The sequence below is a fragment of the Anas platyrhynchos genome, chromosome 17, assembly GCF_047663525.1.
Source record: "Anas platyrhynchos isolate ZD024472 breed Pekin duck chromosome 17, IASCAAS_PekinDuck_T2T, whole genome shotgun sequence".
In the NCBI taxonomy this organism is placed as follows: domain Eukaryota; kingdom Metazoa; phylum Chordata; class Aves; order Anseriformes; family Anatidae; genus Anas; species Anas platyrhynchos.
The window spans coordinates 2258643-2282070 of NC_092603.1; the positions used below are offsets into that span (position 1 = coordinate 2258643).

A 23428-nucleotide genomic window follows, 5' to 3' on the forward strand; every position below is an offset into this window, starting at 1 on the left:
GGCTTCGCTCTGGGTTGCCCTCAACCAATATGGCCGCGGTGGCTTTGCCCTTCCTTGCCCTCAACCAACATGGCCGCGCCCGCTTGGCTCTGCTGCCCTCAAGCAATATGGCGGCGCATACCCGAACCTCCGCCTTGCCCGCCCGCTACAAACATGGCGCCGCTGCCTTCACCCCGCCCCTCGGCTTGGCTTACGATTGGCCGCGCGGCGGGGCTCGCCGCCTCCTGATTGGCCACGGCGAGGCTCGCCGCCTTCTGATTGGCTAAGCGCGCGGGGTGCCGGAAGGGCGGGCCCAAGGCACACGCGGCGGGGATGGTGGCGGCGGCCGGCGGGGGGGACCGGGCCCGGGGGGCTCGGGCCCGGCGGGGGGCGCCCGGGGGGGGGGCCCCCAGGAAGCGGGACCCGTTCCCGGGGGGGGCGCCCCTGCCCCGGCCGCGGGTGAGGCGGTTCCTGAGGGGCTCGGAGGGCAAAGAGGTGCGGATGGGGGGGGGTGGGGGGGTCCTGGGGGGCATTTGGGGGGGTTTGGGGGGGCTGAGGGGGAGTTTGGGGGGTCTGAGGGGTCTGGGGGGGCTTGGGGAGGGGTTTGGGAGGAATTTGGGGGGCTGGGAGGGATTTGGGGAGGGATTTGGGGGGCTGAGGGGGGATTTGGGGGGGCTCTGGGGGCTTGAGGTGGCTGGGGGGGCCTTGGGGGGCTTGGGGAGGGATTTGGGGGGCATCATGGGGGGCTGAGGGGTCTGGGGGGGCTTGGGGAGGGGGTTGGGAGGAATTGGGGGGGTCTGAGGGGGCTGGGAGGGGTTTGGGGGGCTCAGGGTTTTTTGGGGGGGCTGGGAGGGGCTTGGGGAGGGATTTGGGGGGGCTAAGGGGGGATTTGGGGGGGCTCTGGGGGGCTTGGGGAGGGGCTTGGGAGGAATTGGGGGGGGCTGAGGGGGCTGCAAGGGGTTTGGGGAGGGTCCGGGGGGCTTGGGGAGGGTCTGGGGGCATCTGGGGGGGCTTGGAGAGGGATTTATGGGGGCCTGAAGGGGCTGGGAGGGGTTCGGGGGGGTTGGGGAGGGGGTTGGGGAGGATTTGGGGGGGATTTGGGGGGTGTCTGGGGTGGTGCGAGGGGACTGGGAGGGATTTGGGGGGGACCTGAGGGGGCTGGGAGGGGGGTTGGGGAATCGGGGGGGGGGTTGGGAGGGATTTGGGGGGCTGGGGGGGATTTGGGGAGGATCTGGGGGGCTCGAGAAGGGATTTGGGGGGGCTGGGAGGGAATTTGGGGGGAATCTGGGGGGCTCAGAGGGTTTAGGGGAGGATCTGGGGAGGCTTAGGGGGGGATTTCGGGGTGTCTGGGGGACTTGATGAATGCCTTAGGGGTACCCGGGGGTTTTGGGGAGGGATTTGGGGGTCCCATCTCACCCCCCCCCCCCAAAATTTTTTCCCCCAGCCCCGCGCCCGCTCCCAGCGCCTGCGGGGGCAGCTGCAGCGAGCGGAGCACAACGAGGAGGCGGCGGCCACGCGGGCGGCGCGCTCGGAGCTGCTGCTCCCCGAGGAGCCGGGGTGAGCCCCCCGGGTGTCCCCTCATCGGTGTCACCCCCCCGGTGTCCCCGTGTCACCCCCACGTCCCCTTTTTTTCCCCCCCCCTGCAGCTTTTTGGAGGCCGATCCCGGCGAGGACACCTGCACCGTCACCCAGGGGGACATCGCCGAGGCTGTGGACATCGCCAGCGCCGCCAAGGTGAGGTGGGGACGCTTTGGGGACAATTTGGGGACATTTTGGGGACACGGGGGGGCAGCCAGACCTCACCCCTTGCCCCCCACCCCGCAGCACTTCGAGCTGAGGCTGGAGCAATTCGGACCCTACCGGCTGGATTACACCCGCACCGGGCGGTGAGCGGGGGGTTTTTTGGGGGGGAGTTTTTATTGTCACCTCTTTGTCACCTCGCTGTCCCCTCCCTGTCCCCCAGGCACCTGCTGCTGGGGGGTCGCCGGGGCCACGTGGCCGCCCTGGACTGGCAGACCAAGGCGCTGATGTGCGAGCTCAACGTGCTGGAGACCCTCAACGACGTGGCGTGAGCCTCCCCCCCCCGACTTTGCGCCCCCAAATCGTCCCCGAATTGTCCCCAAATCGTCCCCAAATTGTCCCCGCAGGTGGCTGCACACGGAGACGATGTTCGCGGTGGCGCAGCGCCGCTGGCTCTACGTCTACGACAACCAAGGGCTGGAGCTCAACTGCCTCAAGTCCTTCCCCGGCGTCCTGCGCCTGCAGTTCCTCCCCTACCACTTCCTGCTGGCCACGGCAGTGGGTGACGCATTTGGGGACACCGGGGGACATTCAGGGGGGGGTCTTGATGGTGATTTTGTGCCCCCCCAGAATGAGAGCGGCTTCCTGCAGTACCTGGACATCTCGGTGGGGAAGGAGGTGGCCGCGCACTGCACGCGCGGCGGGCGCTTGGCGGTGATGGCGCAGAACCCGGCCACCGCCATCGTGCACCTGGGGCACAGCAACGGTGGGCGCCCCCCCCCCTCTTTAACCCCCCCCACCCTTTAAAAAAAAAACTCAAAAAACCCGATTCTCCTCTTTTTTCCCCCAGGCACCGTGACCCTGTGGAGCCCCAACGTCAAGGAGCCGCTGGTGCGGATGCTGTGCCACCGCGGGGCCGTGCGCGCCGCCGCCGTCGACCCCACCGGCACGTGAGCACCAGGGGGGGGTTTTAGGGACCCCCGCAGCCCCCCCAAACCCGAATATCTCAGTCATTTGCCCCCCACCCTGCTTATTTTCCCCCCCCCAGCTACATGGCGACGGCGGGGCTGGACCGCAAGCTGCAGCTGTGGGACCTGCGCACCCACCGGGCGCTGGGGGGGCTCCTCCTGCCCCTGGGCGCCTCCGAGCTCGCCTTCAGCCAGCGGGGGCTGCTGGCCGCCGCCTGCGGGGACCTGGTGCAGGTGGGACGGGGTGGGAAAAGCCTCGATTTTGGTTTTTTTTCTCTTTTTTTAAATGCTTTTCCCCCTCCCCAGGTTTACCAGCCGGCCGGCGGCGAGCTGAGCCCGAAGCCCTACCTCTGCCACCGCCTCTCGCGGCCCCCCCAGGGCCTCCGCTTCTGCCCCTTCGAGGACGTCCTCGGCGTGGGGCACGGCGCCGGCTTCAGCAGCTTGTTGGTGCCAGGTAGGGGCTGTCCCCGTGTCCCCGTGTCCCTGCAGCCCCTCTCCTTGGGGACAAAGCGACAACGCCCCCCCCGTGTCCTCTTTTCGCCCCCCCAGGTGCCGGCGAGGCGAATTTCGACGCGCTGGAGAACAACCCCTACCGCAGCCGCAAGCAGCGGCAGGAGTGGGAGGTGAAGGCGCTGCTGGAGAAGGTGAATAAAGGCCAAGAAGGGGGGGGGCTGAGGGGCGTGGGGACCCCCCCGGGGCGTTGCTCACCCCCTTTCCCGTTGTCCCCGTGTCCCCCCCCCCCCCAGATCCCCGCCGAGCTGATCACGCTGGACCCGGGGCAGCTGCAGCGCGTGGACACGGCCACCATGGAGCAGAAGCGAGCGGAGCGCGTCGAGCGCCTGGTAGGGGGCCGTGGGGGCAGCTCTGCCGGGGGCGCAGAGGGATTTAGGGTCGCCCCCTCACCCTTTTATCGTCCGTTTTTCCCCCTTTTTCCCAGGGTTTTGACCCCCACGCCAAGGGCAAGTTCCAGCCGCGGCGGCGGGCGAAGGGCGGCAGCTCCACCGGGAGCTTGCTGCGGCGCAAGAGGAAGGTGGCCCACGAGCAGCAGCGGGTGGGTGTCCCCCCCCCCCGTGGAGTCCTCCCCCCCAAAAAAAAATTCAGATTTGGGGTTTCTGACGTGTTGTTGTCCCCCCCCAAGGCTGTCATCCGGCAGAGCGTGGAGCAGCGGGAGCAGCAGCAGAAGCAGAGCAGGACGGGGCCCCCCCTGCAGCGCACGGCGCTCGACCGCTTCAAGAAGCAGGGATAAGGACATGAGGACACTTCCCCCCCCCTCTCCGTGGTGTCCCCAACGTTTTGGGGACATCCCCGCGGGGCCGGGACACCCCCATGGGGCGTCCCCTTCTTTATTAAAGCCTTTGTACCCCCCTTTCTGAGCCCCCTTTTGATTTTGGGGACCCCCCCGCCCTGCGTCCCCGAGCATCGCGGGTGTCACCGTCCTCATTTTGTCACCCAGGACATCAGCCACCAGCATGGAGGTGGCCCCGGGACCAGTCCTTGTCCCCACAGTGTTGGGGACAGTCCCTGGGTGCCAGCACGGCCCCGTCCCTGCTGCAGCTCCGGCACCGGGCGCCGTCCTCGTCCTCGCACCTGTCCTGGTCCTGTTGTGTCCCAAATCCTCCCCGGGGAGGTGGCAGCTCCTGGGGCTCGGCGGTGACATTCGGGGCCGTGTCCCCTCGCTGCTGCAGCTCCTGGAGCGCCGTGCAAGGTCCTGGTCCCCGCTGCACCCCAAAAAATCTTTTGGGGTTGCGCTGCTCCAATTCCACTGCTCCAATTCCCTCGAGCTCGTGGCGCGCCGTGCAAGGTCCTGGTCCTTGTGGCACCCCAAATTATCCTTGGGGGGGTCTGCAGCTCCTGGGGCACATTCAGCACCCCCCAGCCCCTTCTCGTGGCTCTGGGGTGAAATTTGGGGCCGTGTCCCATTGCTGCTGCAGCTCTGCAACACTTTTCCCGTTGCACCTGGGGTTTTATTGGGGGGCGCAGCCCGGCTCTGCCGCAAATCCTGGAGCTCCTGGAGCGCCGTGCAAGGTCCTGGTCCTTGTCGCACCCCAAATTATCCTTGGGGGGGGGGTCACAGCCTGGCACCGCTGCAGCTCCTGGGGCAGGTGCAGCACCCCCCTCCCCATTGCACCTGGGTTTTTTTTGGGGGGATGCTGCAGCTCCTCGATGCCACGCAGCACCTCGCCCCCCAACCCCATGCAACGTCCCCCTGACCCCCCCACCCCGAGCCCCCAGCCCTTTTTTTGCCCCCCCCAACAAGAGCTCAATCCCACAGCCCCTGCAGCGCAGCCAGTGCCTTGCAGCGCAGCACCCCCAGCACCCGCTGCAGGGGGCTGCAGGCGGCCGCCCCCCCCCGCGCCAGCTCCCAGGCCCTCCGCAGCTCGGGGGGGCGCAGGCGGTGGGCGCTCAGCAGGACCCCCCCGTAACAGCAGGGGTCCAGGGGGAAGCGGGCGGCCCCGGCCATGCGCGCCGAGTGCCGGGGGGCCACGCCGGCTCGGCGGGCGCACAGCCCCACGAAAACATCCTCGGGCCCCACGGGGGGGACGCGGGGAGCCACCTCCAGCACCGCCAGCACGGCGGGGGCCGAGAGGACGTAGGCGCTGCCGCTGCAGTAGGGGGGGAAGGCGGCGGGGGGGTAAAGGGCGGCGGGGACGTGGTGGCGACCCCGGGGGTCCCGCTCGGGGCGCACGCGCCAATGCACGCGGCCCAGGTAAAGGCGGCGGGGGGGGGTCCGCCAGCCCCCCAGCAGGCTCAGCAGCCCCGGCACGTGCACGAAGGAATCGTCGTCGGCTTTGAGGACGAAGCGGGCGCCGGGGCAGCGGGCGGCCGCCCAGCCCAGCAGCAGCAGGGTTTTGGGGGTCAGGTTGGCGTAGGTGTCGGCGAAGGCGCCCTGCAGCACGTCGCCGTGCCGCCGAGCCTCCTCCTGCACCGCTGCACCCACCGAGCCCACCGCCTCCCCCTCCACCGGCACCCCCAAGCCGAAAAGGGTGCGGGTGGGGAGCCCCCCGAAATCCCCCGAGCCCCCCCAGGTGTCCCGCACCGCCTGGCGCTGGGCGAAATGCGCCGGGGCGCTGGGCACCAGCAGCAGAAGGAAGGGAGAGGGGGTCCCGCAGCCGGGGGGGGACGCGAGGACGGGGATGCCGGCGAGGACGGGGAGGGGGGCGCCGCCTGCGGGGGCCGTCAGGTTGGGGGGGGGCGCGCTGAGAGCGGGGCTGTCACCCCCGGGGATGCCCACAGCAGCTGCGTTAATTGCAATTTGGGCACTGCCTGCAAGGCCGGCACCGATTGCAAAGGATGCACTGTTTGCAATGTGCAAACCGTTTGCAATTTTTGCACCGTTTGCAATGCCTGCACCAGCTGCAAGGCCTGCGCTGATTGCAAAGCCTGCATCATTTGCAATGCCCCCGCCGTTTGCAAAGCCCACACCGTTTGCAAAGCCCACAGCATTCGCATTGCCCGCATCACTTGCAAAGCCCCCACCATTTGCAAAGCTCCCACCATTTGCAAACCCTGCCCCATTTGCAATGCCTAAACCTTTTGCAAACCCTGCACCGTTTGCAAAGCCCACATCATTTGCAAAGCCCCCACCGTTTGCAGGACCCACATACCGTGCAATGCCCACACCTTTTGCAAAGCCTGCCCCGTTTGCAAACCCTGCACCATCTGCAAACCCTGCACCGTTTGCAATGCCTAAACCTTTTGCAAATCCTACGCCGTTTGCAATGCTTAAACCGTTTGCAAACCCTGCCCCGTTTGCAATGCCTGCACCATTTGCAATGCCTAAACCTTTTGCAAATCCTACACCGTTTGCAATGCTTAAACCCTTTGCAAACCCCACTCCATTTGCAAACCCCCCCCCATTTGCAATGCCCCCCCCGTCTGCAGCCCCTTCCCCCCCGCCCCCCCCGCCTCCTCCCGGCCCCCCCTCTCCAGCCCCGCAGCCAGCAGTGCCGCCAGCAGCTCCTCGCTGCCTCCGCTGCCCAGCCCCAGCGCCAGCCCCAGCAGCAGCCCCAGCCCCAGCCCCAGCCCCGCCGCCCTGCGCACCGCCCGCCGGCCCGGCCGCCGCCTCCGGCACATCCCCGCTGCTCTATGGGGGGGCGTGGCCTGGGCGAGGGGGCGTGGCCTGGGTGGTGGGCGTGGCTTGTGCTGAGTGGGCGTGGCCAGATCTGGGTGGGCGTGGCCTGGGCTGATGGGGGACTGGGGGAGTCTATGGGGTGGGCGTGGCTTGTGCTGGGGTGGGCGGGGCCAAAGGGTGGGTGGGGGCGTGGCTTAGGACTGGGGGCGTGGCTTGAGTGGGTGGGCGTGGCCAGAGCGGAGTGGGCGAGGCCAGAGCTGGTGGAGGACTGCAGGAGTCTGTGGGGTGGGCGGGGCCACAGGGTAGGTGGGCGTGGCTTGGGCTAGGGGAGTGGCCTGGAGTGGGCGTGGCTTTGATGGGTGGGCGTGGCCAGAGCGGAGTGGGCGTGGTCTGGGCTGGTGGAGGACTATAGGAGTCTATGGGGTGGGCGTGGCTTGCGCTGGGGTAGGCGGGGCCAAAGGGTGGATGGGGGCGTGGCTTAGGGTTGGGGCGTGGCCTTGGGTGGGTGGGCGTGGTCTGTGCTGAGTGGGCGTGGCCAGAGCTGGTGGAGGACTGTAGGAGTCTATGGGGTGGGCGTGGCTTGCGCTGGGGTGGGCGGGGCCAAAGGGTGGATGGGGGCGTGGCTTAGGGCTGGTGGCGTGGCCCTGGTGGTGGGCGTGGCTTGAGCGGAGTGGGCGTGGCCAGAGCTGGTGGGGGGCTGTAGGAGTCTATGGGGTGGGCGGGGCCACAGGGTAGGTGGGCGTGGCTTGGGCTAGGGGCGTGGCCTGGAGTGGGCGTGGCTTTGATGGGTGGGCATGGTCTGAGCGGAGTGGGCGTGGCCAGAGCTGGTGGAGGACTGTAGGAGTCTATGGGGTGGGCGGGGCTTGCGCTGGGGTGGGCGGGGCCAAATGGGTGGATGGGCGTGGCCTGGGGTGATGGGCGTGGCCATTCCGGGTGGCCGTGGCCAGAGCGGAGTGGGCGTGGTCTGGGCTGGTGGGGGACTATAGGAGTCTATGGGGTGGGCGAGGCTTGTGCTGGGGTGGGCGGGGCCAGAGGGTGGGTGGGGGCGTGGCCTGAGTGAGTGGGCGTGGCTTGGGTGGGTGGGCGTGGCCAGGACGGGTGGGCGTGGCCAGATCTGGGTGGGCGTGGCCAGAGCTGATGGGGGGACTGCAGGAGTCTATGGGGTGGGCGTGGCTTGTGCTGGGGTGGGCGGGGCCTGAGGGGAGGTGGGTGTGGCTTGGGGATTGGGGGCGTGGCCTGGGTGGGTGGGCGTGGCTTGGGCTGAGTGGGCGTGGTCTGAGCGGAGTAGGCATGGCCTGGGCTGATGGGGGACTGGGGGAGTCTATGGGGTGGGCGTGGCTTGTGCTGGGGTGGGCGGGGCCTGAGGGGGTGGGCGTGTCCAGAGCGAGTGGGCGTGGCCTGGGGGTGGGCGTGGCCAGAGCGGAGTGGGCGTGGCCAGAGCTGGTGGGGGACTGGGTAAGTCTATGGGGTGGGCGTGGCCTGAGGGGAGGTGGGCGTGGCTTGGGTGGGTGGGCGTGGTCTGAGCGGAGTGGGCGTGGCCAGAGCTGGTGGAGGACTGCAGGAGTCTATGGGGTGGGCGGGGCCAGAAGGTAGGTGGGCGGGGCTTGGGCTGGGGGCGTGGCTTGGGGATTGGGGGCGTGGCCTGGGGTGGGCGTGGCCAGAGCGGAGTGGGCGTGGCCTGGGCTGATGGGGGACTGGGGGAGTCTATGGGGTGGGCGTGGCTTGCGCTGGGGTGGGCGGGGCCTGATGGTGGGTGGGCGTGGCCTGGGGTGGTGGGAGTGGCCATGCCGGGTGGGCGTGGCCAGAGCGGAGTGGGCGTGGTCTGGGCTGTTGGGGGACTGGGGGAGTCTATGGGGTGGGCGTGGCTTGTGCTGGGGTGGGCGGGGCCAAAGGGTGGATGAGGGCGTGGCTTAGGGCTGGGGGCGTGGCCCTGGTGGTGGGCGTGGCTTGAGCGGGGTGGGCGTGGCCAGAGCTGGTGGAAGACTGCAGGAGTCTATGGGGTGGGCGGGGCCACAGGGTAGGTGGGCGTGGCTTGGGATGGGGGCGTGGCCTGAGGTTGTGGGCGTGGCTTGGGCGGAGTGGGCGTGGTCTGAGCGGAGTAGGCGTGGTCTGGGCTGGTAGGGGACTGGGAGAGCCTATGGGGTGGGCGGGGCTAGGGGGTGGGCGTGGCCTATCGAGTGGGCGTGGCCAGCTGGGTGGTTGGGCGTGGTCATTGGCTGAGTGGGCGTGGCTAGAGGTGGAGGGGGCGTGGCCTGAGCTGAGTGGGCGTGGCCATAGCGGGCAGACTGTACCCGGCAGGGGGCGTGGTCTGAGAGGGCTGGGCGTGGCTTGAGGGCGGTGGGCGTGGCTTGGGGGAGGTGGGCGTGGTTTAATGGGGGCGTGGCTCAGAGCGGGGCTGGCGGTTGGGGTGCGCGCAGCGCGCATGCGCGGGAGGGAGGGGGCGGGGTTTGGGTCACGTGGGTGGGGGAAGGGGCGGGCCTGCGCGGAGCCGGGCGCGGGGAGCGCCGAGAGGTGGGGGGGGGAGGGGATTTGGGGGGGGGTTTTGGGGGGTTTTGGGGTCCCAGCCGTGGCCGTGACCCCCCCCCTGTGTCCCCCCCCCCCCCCAGCCCAGCCATGGCGGAGCAGATCCAGAAGAAGCTGCAGGGGGAGCTGGAGAAGTACCAGCAGCTGCAGAAAGGTACGGGGCGGGAGGGGCCCCCCGAAACCCCCCTATAACCCCCCCATAACCCCCCATAACCCCCCCATAACGCCCCATAACCCCCATAACGCCCCCACAACGCCCCATAACCCCCCCACGGCCTCCCCCCACCCCTTACCCCCCATAACCCCCCCAAACTCCATAACCCCCCCCCCATAACCCTCTCAAGCCCCCCCCAACCCCCTGTACCCCATTAATCCCCTATAACCCCCATGGTACCCCCTGCACCCCATAACCCTATCGTCCCCCCCCATACCCCATAGCCCCCATCTTCACCCCCCCCCATCCCCTATAACCCCCATTTTCCCCCCCATACCCCATAACCCCCCCATTATCCCCCCCGTACCACATAATCCCATCTTCTCCCCCCCATAATCCTCCTTACCCCCCCATACCCCATAGCCCCCTCTTTATCCCCACCCCATAATCCCATCACCTCCCCCACCCCATAACCCCCATCTTCACCCCCCCCATAACCCCATTTTTCCCCCATACCCCATAATCCCCCATTTTCTGCCCCCATAACCCCCATTTTACCCCCCTACCCTATAACCCCCCCATCATACCCCCCATCCCCTATAATCCCCCATTATTCACCCCATAACCCCCATGACCCCCCCAGACCCTATAACCCCCTCCCATACCCTATAACCCCCCATCATACCCCCCATCCCCCATATCCCCCATTACTCACCCCATAACCCCCATGACCCCCTTCCCATACCCTATATCCCCCCTCCCATACCCCATAACCCCCCCCATCATACCCCCCATCCCCTATAATCCCCTATTATTCACCCTATAACCCCCCATACCCCATATCCCCCCCCACAGCCCCCCACTCCCCACCCCCCCCCCCCCCCAACCCCATATCCCCCCCCTAACCCCATACCCCACCCCATAACCCCCTACGCATCCCATTACCCCCCCACACCCAATTTCGGGGCAAAACCCCCCCCAAATTTTGTGTTTCTCTCCCCACACCCCAATTTCGGGGCAAACCACCCCAAAATTTTATGTGTGCCCCCCCCAAAAAAAAAAAAGACCTCAGCAAGTCGGTGGCGGCGCGGCAGAAGCTGGAGGCGCAGCTGACGGAGAACAACATCGTCAAGGAGGTGAGCACCCCAAAAAAAAAAACAAACAACCCGAAAACAACCCGAAAAAAATCGAAACACCCTAAAAAACCCGAAATCGCCCCAAAAAAACAGGAGCTGGAGCTGCTGGACGACACCAACGCCGTCTTCAAGCTGATGGGGCCGGTGCTGGTGCGGCAGGACATGGAGGAGGCCAGGGCCACCGTGGCCAAACGCCTGGCGTACATCACCGGGGAGATGTGGGTACCTGGGGGGGGGTGTTTTTTGGGGTGCCCCCCCCCGGTAATTAACGCTAATTAACCTAATTAACCCCCCCGCAGCAAGCGCTACGAGCAGCAGATGCAGGAGATGGAGCAGAAGGCGGAGCAGCGGCGCGAGGCGCTGGCCAGGCTGCAGCAGGACCTGCAGCGGGCGCAGGGCAAGGGGTAAAATGGGGGGGGGGGCACCCCAAAATCCCCCCCCTTTAAAAAAAATAATTAAAAATTAAAAAAAAATAATTAAAAATTTTAAAAAATAATTAAAAAATTTTAAAAAAATCATTAAAAACCACCAATTTTCACACCCGCGGGCGTAGTGTCTTTATTGCCGTAGTGTTGACCCCCCCCAAATTTCCCCCCCCCCCCTCCTAAATTAAAATAAAGCCCAAATTTTTGCCCCCCCCCCCCCCAAAAAAAAAAATTTAAAACAAAGCCCGGGTCAGCTTGCGCCCGGTGGCTTTGATTTTGGGGAAGGTGGCGCTGAGCTCGGGACCCCCCCGGGGGGGGCGGCCGCTCGGGGTCGTCCCCGTCCCCCCCCAGGGTGCTGGCGGGGCCGGAGGGCGAAATCCAGGCTGGCGGCGCTCATGGCATAGAAAACGTTGGCGGAGGGCGGCAGGAGGAGCTCTGCGGGGGGGATTTTTGGGGTTAATTTGGGGGAATTTGGGGCATTTTTATGATTTTTTACTAAAAAAACCCCCAAAACTCACCGCGGTCCTCGGGGAGGAGCTGCACCAGCTGGAAGCGGGGGGCGGCGGCCCCCTCCTGCCCGTGCTTCTCCAGCACCTTGGCCACCACGGCGGGGGTCTTGTCCTGGCTGGTGATCTGCGAACCCCCAAAATCGGCGTTTTTTCACCCAAAATTGTTTTTATTTTTTTTTTGGGGTGGGAAAAGGGAATTTTGGGGTCTCACCAGGATGCTCTTGTAGAGGCTGCCGTTGTGCAGCTCCATGCGCGCCCGGATGATGCGGCACTCGCAGGGGGGCACGGCCGAGCCGCAGGACGCCGAGCGCCGGTGGCCCCTGGGGGGGGGGCTCGGGGCATGGCCGGGGGGGGGGGGACAACGACCCCGGCGTGGCGGGGGGGGGGACAACGGGGGACAGGGGGGCGGTGGTGGCCGCGGCTTCGTCCAGCGCCGACACCGACGGCCACTTGATGTGCTGGGGGGGGGGGGGAAAAAAAAAGGGGGGGGGTTTAGGGTCATGCTGAGGGTGCCCCCCCCCTCCCCATATTTTTTAATTTTGGGGGGGGTCTCACCTGGGCCAGGCGCGGCAGCAGCTGGGAGGTGCCCCGGGGGGGGGTGACGAGGAGGGCGGGGGGGGCGGGGGGGGGAGCAGGGCTGGTCCCAAGACACCAAGGGGGTCCCCACGGAGGTCAGGAGCCTGCAAGGGGAATGGGGGGGGGATATAGGGGGAGGGCACAAAGGGGGTGACCCCCCCCTCGCACCCACCCCAATTTTCTCTCCCCCCCCCACCCCAAACCCACTCACTCTGTGCAGTGCGTGATGACCAGCGAGGGTTTGGGGGGGCGCGGGGCGGCGTGTCCCCGGGGGGCTCGATGGCACAGGAGAGGCTGTGGCTGTGGGGACACGGGGGGGACATGTGGGGCAGGGGGTGCCACCAACCCCATAGGGACATGCCCCGTAGCCCATAGGACCATGCCACCCCCCCACGGGGCCCCACCACCACCCCATAAGGCCCCTACCCCACAGGGCCCTGCCACCACCCCATAGGGACGTCACCAACCCCATAAGGCCCTGCCACTACCCATAGGGACGTCACTAACCCCATAGGGACATCACCACCCCACAGGGCCTTGCTACCACCCCATAGGGATGTCACCACCCCATAGGGATGTCACCAACCCCATAGGGCCCTGCCACCACTCCATAGGGACATGTCCCACATCCCATAGGACCACGCCACCACCCCATAAGGCCCCAGCACCACCCCATATGGATGTCACCACCCCATAAGGCCCCACCACCAACCCAAAGGGATGTCACCACCCCATAAGGCCCTGTCACCACCCTATAGGGACATTCTACCGCCCCATAGGAACCTACCACCACCCCATAAGGCCCCGCCACCACCCCACAGGGCCCTGCCACCACTCTATAGGGACATCACCACCCCATAAGGCCCTGTCACCACCCCATAGGGCCATTCTACCACCCCATAGGAACCTACCACCACCCCATAAGGCCCCAGCACCACCCTATAGGGACATCACCACCCCATAAGGCCCCGCCACCACCCCACAGGACCCTGCTACCACCCCATAGGGACGTCACCAACCCCATAAGGCCCTGTCACCACCCCATAGGGCCATTCTACCATCCCATAAAGTCCCGCCACCACCCCATAAGGCCCCACCATCACCCCATAGGGACATCACCAACCCCATAGGGCTGTCACCACCCCATAAGGCCCCAGCACCACCCCATAGGACCCTGCCACCACCCCACAGGGCCTTGTCACCACCCCATAGGGACATAACCACCCCATAAGGCCCCGCCACCCCCCTATAGGGCCGTGTCCCCCCCGTCCCACCTCTGTGCCTCGGGCAGGGCCCGCAGCGCCCGCAGCCATCGGCGGAAGCGGGGCCGGGGCTGCAGGCGGTAGCGGCGACACGAGGCCTGCAGGACACGGACCTGGGACAGCACCTCGAACTCCTGCGGGGACACCGGCATGGGGACACGGGGACGGGGGGGGGATTGGGGACACGGGGATGGGGTTGGGGGACATGGGGACAGGGCATGGGGACATGGGGACAGGGCATGGGGACATGGGGACAGCATGTGGTGATGTGGGGTCATGGTGTGGGGACACAGGGACAGGGTTGGGGGACATGGGGATGGTGTGGGGACATGGGTATGGGGTGTGGGGGACATGGGGATGGGGTGTGGGGATATGGGGATGGGGTTGGGGGACGTAGGGATGGGGTTGGGGACACGGGGATGGGTGTGGGGACATGGGGACAGGGTTGGGGGACATGGGGATGGGGTGTGGGGATATGGGGATGGGGTGTAGGGGGACGGGGATGGGGTTGGGGACACTGGGATGGGGTGTGGGGACATGGGGATGGGGTTGGGGACACGGGGATGGGGTGTGGGGGGACGGGGATGGGGTTGGGGACACTGGGATGGGGTGTGGGGACATGGGGACGGGGTGTGCGGACGTGGGGAGTGTGTGGGGACATGGAAATGGGGTTGGGGACACAGGGATGGGTGTGGGGATATGGGGATGGGGTTGGGGGACATGGGGACAGGTAGGGGGCTGGGGACAGGGGTATGGGACACAACAGGGGACTGGGATGGGGTTTGGGGACAGGGGACAAGGGACAAGAAAAACAGGAGAGAACAGGGCTGGGGGACAGGGGACAAGGGATGGGGACACTACAGGGGGCTGGGGGACAGGGGACTTGGGGACAGAGGGATAAGGGACGGGGATGGGGACAGGGCAAGGACAGGGGACAGGGACAAGGATAAGGGACAGGGACAGGGGACAGGGATGGGGACAGGGGAGAGGGACAAGGATAACGGACAGGATAGGGGACAAGGATAAAGGATGGGGACAGGGACAGGGGACAGGGACAGGGCCCCACCTTGCGGCGCTTCTCAAAGTTGATCCAGCCGTTCTGCAGGAGAGGGACACGGCCATCAGCCTGGGGACACCCTGTCCCCAAGGACACCCCCTCCCCCAGGTTTGGGGACACCCCGCTGTGTCCCCCCCCCCCCATGGGGACACGTCCCCACCTCCAGCTCGTCCTTCATGGCCGCGTCCAGCATCACCAGGTCGCGGAGGAAGGTCCCCAGGTAGGGGACAACCCCCTGGAGGAGAGGGGACAAGAGGTGAGGGCGCGGTGGCCGCTGTCCCCGTTGTCACCCCCCCCCCAAATTGTCCCCTTGTCCCCGTCCCTCACCACGGGGCGCTGGTCCGAGGGGCGGCGTGGCTGGCGGCGTGGGGTGGTGTCCTGCGGGGTGTCCTGGGGGGGACATGGGGACACGGGGGGACATCAGGGGACATCAGGGGACATCAGGGGACAAGGGAAGGAGGCTGGGGACAGGGGACGTGGGGCTGGGATGGGGACAAGGGACAAAGGATGTGGTTGGGGACATGGGATGGGGACCGGGGACAAGGGATGGGGATGGGGGGCAAGGATGGGGACAAGGGACAAAGGACCATGGCTGGGGACATGGGATGGGGACGGGGACTGGGGACAAGGGACAGGATGGGGGGCAAGGATGGGGACAAGGGACAGGGTTGGGGACATCACCGGGGACAAGTGTGGGGACAGCGGCAAAGGGCAAAAATTGGGACAAAGGAAGAGAGATCGGGACAAAAGACGGGGATGAGGAAAAGCGGCAGGGTTGGGGACAAGGGACAAAGGTTTGGGGACAAGGGACAAGGGTTTGGGGACAAGGGACAGGGTTGGGGACAGACCTGGAAGAGCAGCTGGCGGCTGGCGCTGTAGTTGTCCTGCTCGGAGCAGATGGCGCTGAGCTCCTCGTAGCTCCGCTGCGCGTCCCTGCGGGGACAGGGGCTGAGCGTGTCCCCGTCCCTTGTCCCCTTGTCCCCTTGTCCCCTCGTCCCTTTGTCCCCTCGTCCCTTTGTCCCCTTGTCCCCGTACCGGCCGATCTCCTCCCAGCTGTGCTTGAGCCGGTGCACGGGGCTGGACTGCAGCGCCGAGACGATGGCGCAGAGGGACGAGAAGTTGCGCAGCGCGCGGCACTCCTGGGGACACACGGGGACTGTCACCCCCCCCATGGGGACACCCCCACGGGGCGCCCCGGGCCCCCCCCCTAGGGATGGGGACGCCGCCAGAGGGGTCAGCGCAGGGGGGATGTCCCATGTGGGGCACCGCCGTGGTGGCTGCCACCTCTGGGGTCACCTCTGTTGGGGACATCTCCGCTGGGGACACCTCTGGTGGGGACACCCCCACTGGGGACACCTCCATTTGGGACACCTCCTTTGGGGACACCTCCTTTGGGGTCACCACCATTGGGGTCACCTCCATTGGGTCCATTGGGGTCACCTCCCTTGGGGTCAACTCCATTGGGGTCACCTCCATTGGGGCCACCTCCATTGGGGTCACTGGTGTCACCTCCATTGGGGTCACCTCCATTGGGGTCACCTCGCTTGGGGCTACCTCCACTGGGGTCACCTCCAATGGGGTCACTTCTATTGGGGCCACCTCCCTTGGGGGTCACCTCCCTTGGGGCCACCTCCATTGGGGTCACCTCCATTGGGGTCACCTCGCTTGGGGCTACCTCCACTGGGGTCACCTCCAATGGGGTCACTTCTATTGGGGCCACCTCCCTTGGGGGTCACCTCCATTGGGGTCACCTCCCTTGGGGTCACTTCATTGGGTCCATTGGGGTCACCTCCACTGGGGTCACTTCTATTGGGGCCACCTCCCTTGGGGGTCACCTCCCTTGGGGCCACCTCCATTGGGGTCACCTCCATTGGGGTCACTTCCCTTGGGGCCATCTCCATTGGGGTCACTTCCATTGGGGTCACCTCCCTTGGGGCCACTTCCATTAGGGTCACTTCCATTGGGGTCACCTCCCTTGGGGCCACCTTCATTGGGGTCACCTCCATTGGGGCCACCTCCCTTGGGTCCATTGCGGTCACCGCCATTGGGGTCACCGCCACTGGGGTCACAGCCATTGGGGTCACCTCCCTTGGGGTCACCTCCCTTGGGGCCACCTCCATGGGGGTCACTTCCATTGGGTCCATTGGGGTCACCTCCCTTGGGGTCACCTCCCTTGGGGTCACCTCCCTTGGGGCCACTTCCATTGGGGTCTCTTCCATTGGGGTCACCTCCACTGGGGTCACCTCCACTGGGGTCACTTCCATTGGGGCCATCTCCCTTGGGGTCACTTCCATTGGGTCCATTGGGGCCACCTCCCTTGGGGTCACCATCCCACCCCGACCAGGACCAACCCTCCCACCCCATCCCCTCCCCGCTGACCTCAGCCACGCGGATCCACTTCTCCAGCAGGCGGGCGCGCTGGGGGGGCCGCAGCCCCGCGCCCCCCAGGCAGGAGCGCACCACGGCCCCCGCCAGGCGGTTGAACTGGCGCACGGTGGCGCGGACGCTGGGACAGGCGCGCTCCTGTCCCTTCTTGTCCCGCTGCGACCACAGCGCCCCCAAGCACTCGTAGGGCACCAGGCGGACAAAGAGGTCCTGGGGACATCGAGGGACAACGGGGTCGGGGGGCTGTGGGGGCGTGGGGACGTGGGGTGGGGGGGTGGGGGGTTGGGGGGTTGGGGGACGTGGGGACATGGTGTGGAGATGGGGACATGGGGACATGGGGACATGGGGATGGGGAGTTGTGGGGTTGGGGGACATGGTGTGGAGATGGGGACATGGGGACATGGGGACGTGGGGATGGGGAGTTGTGGGGTTGGGGACATGGTGTGGAGATAGGGACATGGGTGTTAGGGGACATGGGGACATGGATGTGGAGATGGGGACATCAAGGGACAATGGAGTCGGGGGGGGGCGTGGGGACGTGGGGATGGGGAGTTATGGGGTTGGGGGACATGGTGTGGAGATGGGGACATGGGGACATGGGCATAGAGGGACATGGGGACATGGGATGGGGAGTTATGGGGTTGTAGGACGTGGGGACATGGTGTGGAGATGGGGACATCAAGGGACATGGGTACATGGGGACACAACACTGCCATGGGGACATCGAGGCACATTAGGGCCGTTTTTCTTCGGGATACAGGATTTTGTTCGATTTTGGGGGATGGAGGATTTTTGGGGTGTTTATGGGGGACACAGGACTTTCAGGGTGCAGTTTGGGGGGATTTGGGGTATACAGGACTTTTGGGATACAGTTTTGGGGGAAAGAATTTTTGGGGTACATTTTTTGGGGATACAGGACTTTTGGGGTGCATTTTTTCAGGGTAACGGATTTTGGGGTATTTTTTTTTTAAGGCTCCGGGATTTTGGGGGGGCGCGTGACTTTTGGGGTGCCTCTTTTTGGGGTGCTCACCGCCTCCATCAGCGTCAGCTGCTCGGCCACCTCCTGCGCCTGGAAGGCGAGGATGTCCAGGGGGTCGGCGTCCCCGTCCCCGTCCCCGTCCTCGTCCTTGTCCCCGTCCCCGTCGGGCTGTGGGGTGGGGGGCTCGGGGGGGGCTCCCCGCAGGTTCTCCAGGCGCCGCCCCACTTCCGAGCCCGGTTCCAGGACCCCCACCAGGCGCTCGGCCAGGGGGGTGGTGGGGGGGCCCCCGAAATCTTCGGGGTACCCGTCCAGCCAGGCGCCGAGCAGCGCCGCCAGCGCCCTGCGGGGACACCGAGAGGGACGGGGACAGGGACGGGGTGGAAATGGGGACGGGGACATGGGGACAGGGACATGGGGACGGGGTCGTCACTCACCCCTTGGCCTCAGCCACCTCCGGGGAGCTGGGGGCTGCCGAGAACCCCCCCATTTCTTCCAGCCTGGGGGGGACACGGGGAGGGGGTCAGAGCTAATAAATGTCCCCGATAAATGTCCCCAAGACCCCAATAAATGTCCCCAAGACCCCATATAATGTCCCCAAGACCCCATACGATGTCCCCAAGTGCCCACAAAATATCCCAAAGACCCCCCCACAAAGCTCCCAGCCCCCCCCAATGTCCCCAAGTCCCCCCACAATGTCCCCAAGACCCCAATAAATGTCCCCAAGACCCCATGCAACGTCCCCAAGCACCCACAAAATATCCCAAAGCCCCCCACAATGTCCCCAAGCTCCCCCCAATGTCCCCAAGCCCCCATGTAGCGCCCTCAAGACCCCATGCAATGTCCCCAAGCACCCACAAAATATCCCAAAGCCCCCCCCAATGTCCCCAAGCCCCCCCAACATCCCCAAGCACCCCCACAATGTCACCAAGACCCCATGTAATGTCCCGAAGACCCCATGCGATGTCCCCAAGTGCCCATAAAATATTCCCAAGCGCCCCCCCAATGTCTCCAAGCCCCCAACTATGTCCCAAGCCTCCATGTAACATCCCCAAGACCCCATGCAATGTCCCCAAGCGCCCATGTAACGTCCCCAAGCCCCCCCACAACGTCCCCAAGCCCCCCCACAATGTCCCCAAGCACCCACAAAATATCCCCAAGCCCCCCCCCAACGTCCCCAAGCCCCCCCACAACGTCCCAAGCCCCCATGTAATGTCCCCAAGCCCCCATGCGATGTCCCCAAGCACCCACAAAACATCCCCAAGCCCCCCCACAACGTCCCCAAGCCCCCCCACAACATCCCCAAGCCCCCCCACAATGTCCCCAAGCCCCCCCCAACGTCCCCAAGCCCCCCCCCAAATGTCCCCAAGCACCCACAAAATATCCCCAAGCCCCCCCCCAACGTCCCCAAGCCCCCCCACAATGTCCCCAAGCCCCCATGTAACATCCCCAAGACCCCATGAAATGTCCCAAAGCACCCACAAAATATCCCAAAGAACCCCCCCAAAGCCCCCAGCCCCCCACAACATCCCCAAGCCCCCCCACAATGTCCCCAAGCCCCCCACAACATCCCCAAGCCCCCCCCCAAATGTCCCCAAGCACCCACAAAATATCCCCAGGCCCCCAAACAACGTCCCCAAGCCCCCACCCAACGTCCCCAAGTCCCCCCCAACGTCCCCGCGCCCCCACCTGGCGAGCAGCAGGCGCAGGACGTCGTGGGGCTGGGTGAAGGCACGGAAGGTGGCGAGGAAGGTGGGGACGAAGGCTCCGTCCCCACGGGCGGGGGCCTCCAGCAGGTGCCGCACCAGGCGAGGGAGGGGGGCGGCGCGCAGCAGGCGGGCGGGGGGGCGCCCCCGGGCCGGGGGGCCAGGGTGAAGACGGCGTCGTCCTCGCGCACCTCCGCCTGCGCCGCGGGGCCGGGGCACCGGGTGGTGGTACCGGGTGGTGGCATCGGGTGGTACCATCGCCCCATGGCACCCATAGGCCCCCAGTGGCACCCATTGACACCCAATGGCACCCAACAGCACCCACTGCCCCCCCAGATGATGTCATTGACCCCCATTGACCCCCATTGACCCCCAATGGCACCCAGCACCCAACGGCACCCATCACCACTCAATGGCACCCATTGACACCCAATGGCACCCAACAGCACCCACTGCCCCCCCAGATGATGTCATTGACCCCCAATGGCATCCATTGATCCCCAATGGCACCCAACACCCAATGGCACCTATTCCCACTCAATGGCACCCATCGCCCCCCAATGGCACCCATTGACCCCCAATGGCACCCAACAGCACCCATTGCCCCCCAGATGATGTCATTGACCCCCAATGACCCACATTGACCCCCATTGACCCCCAATGACACCCGTTGACCCCCAATGGCACTCAGCACCCAATGGCACCCATCACCACCCAATGGTACCCATTGACACCCAATGGCACCCAACAGCACCCACTGCCCCCCCAGATGACGTCATGGACCCCCAATGGCACCCATTGACCCCCAATGGCACCCAACACCACCCATCACCACCCAATGGCATCCGTTGCTCCCCAATGGCACCCATAGCCCCCCAATGGCACCCATCACCACCCAATGGTACCCATTGCCCCCCAGTGGCACCCAACAGCACCCATTGCCCCCCCAGATGATGTCATTGACCCCCAATGACACCCATTGCTCCCCAAGGGCACCCAGCACCCAACAGCACCCATCACCACCCAATGGCACCCATCGCCCCCCAATGGCACTCAACAGCACCCATTGCCCCCCCAGATGACATCATTGACCCCCAATGGCACCCATTGCTCCCCAAGGGCACCCAACACCCAACGGCACTCATCACCACCCAATGGCACCCATCACCCCCCAGGTGGCACCCAACAGCACCCACTGCCCCTAATGGCACCCACCTGAACCCACTGCCCCCCAAAAACACCCATCACCCCCAGCGGCACCCAACTGAACCATTGCCCCCCAGTATCACCCAACAGCACCCATCACCCCCAATGGCACCCAACACCACCCACCGCCCCCCAGTGTCACCCCCCACCCCCCACCCGGGCCGCAATGTCCCCACGGCCCCCCCACCCCCTCCCCGTCCATGCCCACCCCCACCCCGCTCTCACCTGGGGGGGGTCCTCGTCGGGGGGGCAGGGCCGGTAGGAGCTGAGCACCACCCCCGGCTCCTGGCCCAGGGGGGGCCGGGCCCCCTCCAGCAGCGCCCGCAGCGCCCGCGGGAGCATGGGGCGCCCCACGGCTCCGACCCACGGCTCCGACCCACGGCGTGGTCAGCCCCACGGCACGGGCATGGCGGGGGGGGGGGCCTGGGCGAGAGGGGGGGCCCTCAGCACCCACTGGCTGCCCCACAGCATCCCAGTGGTGCTCCCAGTGCTGCCCCATTGCATCCCAGTTGTGCTCCCAGTGCTCCCAGTGCTGCCCCATAGCATCCCAGTGCTCCCAGTGAAGTCCCATAGCATCCCAGTGGTGCTCCCAGTGCTGTCCCACAGCATCCCAGTAGTGTTCCAGTGCTTCCAGTGCTGCCCCATAGCATCCCAGTGGTGCTCCCAGTGCTGTCCCATAGTATCCCAGTGCTCCCAGTACTGTCCCATAGTATCCCAGTGGTCTTCCCCAGTGCTCCCAGTGCTGCCCCATAGCATCCCAGTGCTCCCAGTGACACCCCATTTCATCCCAGTGCTCTTGTGCTGCCCCACAGCATCCCAGTGGTGCTCCCAGTGCTGTCCCAAAGCATCCCAGTGCTCCCAGTACTGTCCCATACTATCCCAGTGGTGCATCCAGTGCTCCCAGTGCTGCCCTGTAGCATCCCAGTGCTCCCAGTTAAGTTCCATAGCAGGCCAGTGCTCCCAGTGATGCCCCACAGAATCCCAGTGCTCTTGTGCTGCCCCACAGCATCCCAGTGGTGCTCCAGTGCTCCCAGTGCTGCCCCATAACATCCCAGTGCTCCCAGTGATGCCCCATAGCATCCCAGTGTTCTTGTGCTGCCCCATAGCATCCCAGTGGTGCTCCCCAGTGCTCCCAGTGAAGTCCCATAGTATCCCAGTGGTGCTTCCAGTGCTCCCAGTGCTGTCCCATAGCATCCCAGTGCTCCCAGTACTGTCCCATAGTATCCCAGTGGTGCTCGCAGTGCTCCCAGTGTTGCCCTGTAGCATCCCAGTGTTCCCAGTGAAGTCCCATAGCATCCTAGTGGTGCTCCCCAGTGCTCCCAGTGCTGCCCTGTAGCATCCCAGTGCTCCCAGTGATGCCCCACAGCATCCCAGTGCTCTTGTGCTGCCCCATAGCATGCCAGTGGTGCTCCCCAGTGCTCCCAGTGCTGTCCCATAGCATCCCAGTGCTCCAGTGCTGCCCCGCAGCATCCCAGTGCTCCCAGTACTCCCATCCTGTGCTGTCCCACAGCTCCCAGTATGACTAGTGCTCTCTCAGTGCAGTCCCACAGCACCCCAGCGCCACCCAGTGCCGTCCCACAGCATCCCATGGTGACCAGTGCTATCTCCAGTGCTCCCAGTGCCGTCCCATAGCATCCCAGTGCTATCCTCCGGAGCTCCCAGTGCTGCCCCCCAGTGCTCCCAGTGCCTCCCTGCAGCTCCCTCTCGAGCCTCCACCCCCCGGTCCCTGCGCCCAGTACCCCCAGTACCCCCAGTCCCGTACTCCCAGTCCCAGCCCCCCGTGCTCCCCCAGTCCCTGCTCCCAGTAACCCCGTCCCTCACCCCCAGTGCTCCCAGTACCTCCCAGTGCCTGCTTCCAGTCTCCCCATTCCTCTTCCCAGCAACACCGCTTCCTGTTCCCAGCGCTCCCAGTCCCCGCTCCCAGTCCCCGTCCCCTCAGCCCCCTGCTCCCAGTGCTCCCAGTTCTCCCAGTCCAAGCTCCCAGTCTCCTCCCCTCAGCCCCCTGCTCCCAGTGCTCCCAGTGCTCCCAGTCCCTCCCAGTGCCCCCACTTCCTCCCAGTGCCCCCACTCCATCCCAGTGCTCCCGGTCCCTGCTCCCAGTGCTCCCAGTGCTCCCAGTTCTCCAGTCCAAGCTCCCAGTCTCCTCCCCTCAGCTCCCTGCTCCCAGTGCTCCCAGTCCCTCCAGTGCTCCCACTTCCTCCCAGTGCCCCCACTCCATCCCAGTGCTCCCGGTCCCTGCTCCCAGTGCTCCCAGTCCCTCCCAGTCCCCCCAGTGCCCCCAGTGCCCGCTCCCAGTGCCCCCAGTTCCCCTCCCCAGCCCCGCCACCACTTCCTGTTCCCGCTCCCCGCTCCCAGTCCCTCCCAGTCCCACCTCCCAGCGCCCCCGTCCCCCAACCCCAGCCCCCCCAGCGCCCCCAGTGCCCCCAGTTCCCCCTCCCAGTCCCTCCCAGTGCCCCCAGTTCCTCCTCCCAGTGCCCCCAGTTCCTCCCCCCAGCCCCTCCCAGTCGCTCCTCCCAGCACTCCCCGCTTCCTGCCCAGCTCCCCCACTGCCTCCCAGTGCTCCCAGTGCCTCCCAGTGCTCCCAGTACCCCCCAGTCCCCCCCCTCCCCCCCCCCCCACCTGCAGCCGAGGCCCCGCAGCGCCGGGGCCGGGGAGGGGAGGGGGGAGCGGGGCGGCCGCAAAGCCCGGCCCGGAGCCGGAGCCGCCGCGGAACGGAGCCGGAGCCGGAGCCGGAGCCGGAGCCGGAGCCGCCCC

At 66.2% G+C, this 23428-nt stretch overlaps 4 protein-coding genes across 4 annotated transcripts; 2 read left to right on the plus strand and 2 right to left on the minus strand.

Moving 5' to 3' along the window:
* The first annotated feature begins 274 nt into the window (after positions 1-274).
* WDR46 (WD repeat domain 46) lies at positions 275-4052 on the plus strand. Its single transcript, XM_072024847.1, has 14 exons — positions 275-474; positions 1424-1536; positions 1626-1713; positions 1804-1865; positions 1943-2047; positions 2127-2277; positions 2350-2485; positions 2570-2669; positions 2768-2921; positions 2994-3141; positions 3237-3331; positions 3434-3529; positions 3625-3738; positions 3826-4052. Exons 1-14 carry the CDS (start codon positions 313-315, stop codon positions 3931-3933), a joined length of 1632 nt encoding a protein of 543 aa, XP_071880948.1. The 5' UTR covers positions 275-312; the 3' UTR covers positions 3934-4052.
* Positions 4053-4071: 19 nt separating this feature from the next.
* B3GALT4 (beta-1,3-galactosyltransferase 4) lies at positions 4072-8545 on the minus strand. The gene is made up of 2 exons (XM_072024750.1): positions 8120-8545; positions 4072-6771 (listed from the first exon to the last, which is right to left on the minus strand). Exons 1-2 carry the CDS (start codon positions 8543-8545, stop codon positions 4948-4950), a joined length of 2250 nt encoding a protein of 749 aa, XP_071880851.1. The 3' UTR covers positions 4072-4947.
* A 624-nt stretch (positions 8546-9169) lies between these two features.
* PFDN6 (prefoldin subunit 6) lies at positions 9170-11053 on the plus strand. Its single transcript, XM_072024763.1, has 5 exons — positions 9170-9270; positions 9366-9436; positions 10502-10572; positions 10666-10790; positions 10872-11053. Exons 1-5 carry the CDS (start codon positions 9182-9184, stop codon positions 10978-10980), a joined length of 465 nt encoding a protein of 154 aa, XP_071880864.1. The 5' UTR covers positions 9170-9181; the 3' UTR covers positions 10981-11053.
* Positions 11054-11192: 139 nt separating this feature from the next.
* Positions 11193-23066, minus strand: RGL2 (ral guanine nucleotide dissociation stimulator like 2). Its single transcript, XM_072024764.1, is given in 20 exon segments — positions 11193-11432; positions 11516-11630; positions 11718-11828; positions 11831-11964; positions 12062-12186; positions 12294-12339; positions 12342-12382; positions 13357-13478; positions 14411-14443; positions 14562-14636; positions 14729-14791; positions 15250-15334; positions 15437-15540; positions 16781-16996; positions 17817-18105; positions 18200-18262; positions 19452-19605; positions 19608-19665; positions 20900-21097; positions 22514-23066. Coding segments are annotated over 19 exon segments (2136 nt in total). The 5' UTR covers positions 21017-21097; positions 22514-23066; the 3' UTR covers positions 11193-11247.
* Positions 23067-23428: the final 362 nt, after the last annotated feature.

What these genes read in the sequence shown, in the direction of transcription:
- WDR46 (XM_072024847.1), top strand. Translation starts at nt 313, where the DNA reads ATGGTGGCGGCGGCCGGCGGGGGGGACCGGGCCCGGGGGGCTCGGGCC. An exon ending in GCACCTGGGGCACAGCAACG is followed by an intron (nt 2,486 to 2,569) that starts GTGGGCGCCCCC and finishes TTTTTCCCCCAG; the next exon opens with GCACCGTGACCCTGTGGAGC. An exon ending in CCTGCGGGGACCTGGTGCAG is followed by an intron (nt 2,922 to 2,993) that starts GTGGGACGGGGT and finishes CCCCCTCCCCAG; the next exon opens with GTTTACCAGCCGGCCGGCGG.
- B3GALT4 (XM_072024750.1), bottom strand. Translation starts at nt 8,545, where the DNA reads ATGGCCACTCCCACCACCCCAGGCCACGCCCACCCACCATCAGGCCCC. An exon ending in GGACACGCCCACCCCCTCAG is followed by an intron (nt 6,772 to 8,119) that starts GCCCCGCCCACC and finishes GCCCCCCCATAG; the next exon opens with AGCAGCGGGGATGTGCCGGA.
- PFDN6 (XM_072024763.1), top strand. Translation starts at nt 9,182, where the DNA reads ATGCGCGGGAGGGAGGGGGCGGGGTTTGGGTCACGTGGGTGGGGGAAG. An exon ending in GGCGCGGGGAGCGCCGAGAG is followed by an intron (nt 9,271 to 9,365) that starts GTGGGGGGGGGA and finishes CCCCCCCCCCAG; the next exon opens with CCCAGCCATGGCGGAGCAGA. An exon ending in GCGTACATCACCGGGGAGAT is followed by an intron (nt 10,791 to 10,871) that starts GTGGGTACCTGG and finishes ACCCCCCCGCAG; the next exon opens with CAAGCGCTACGAGCAGCAGA.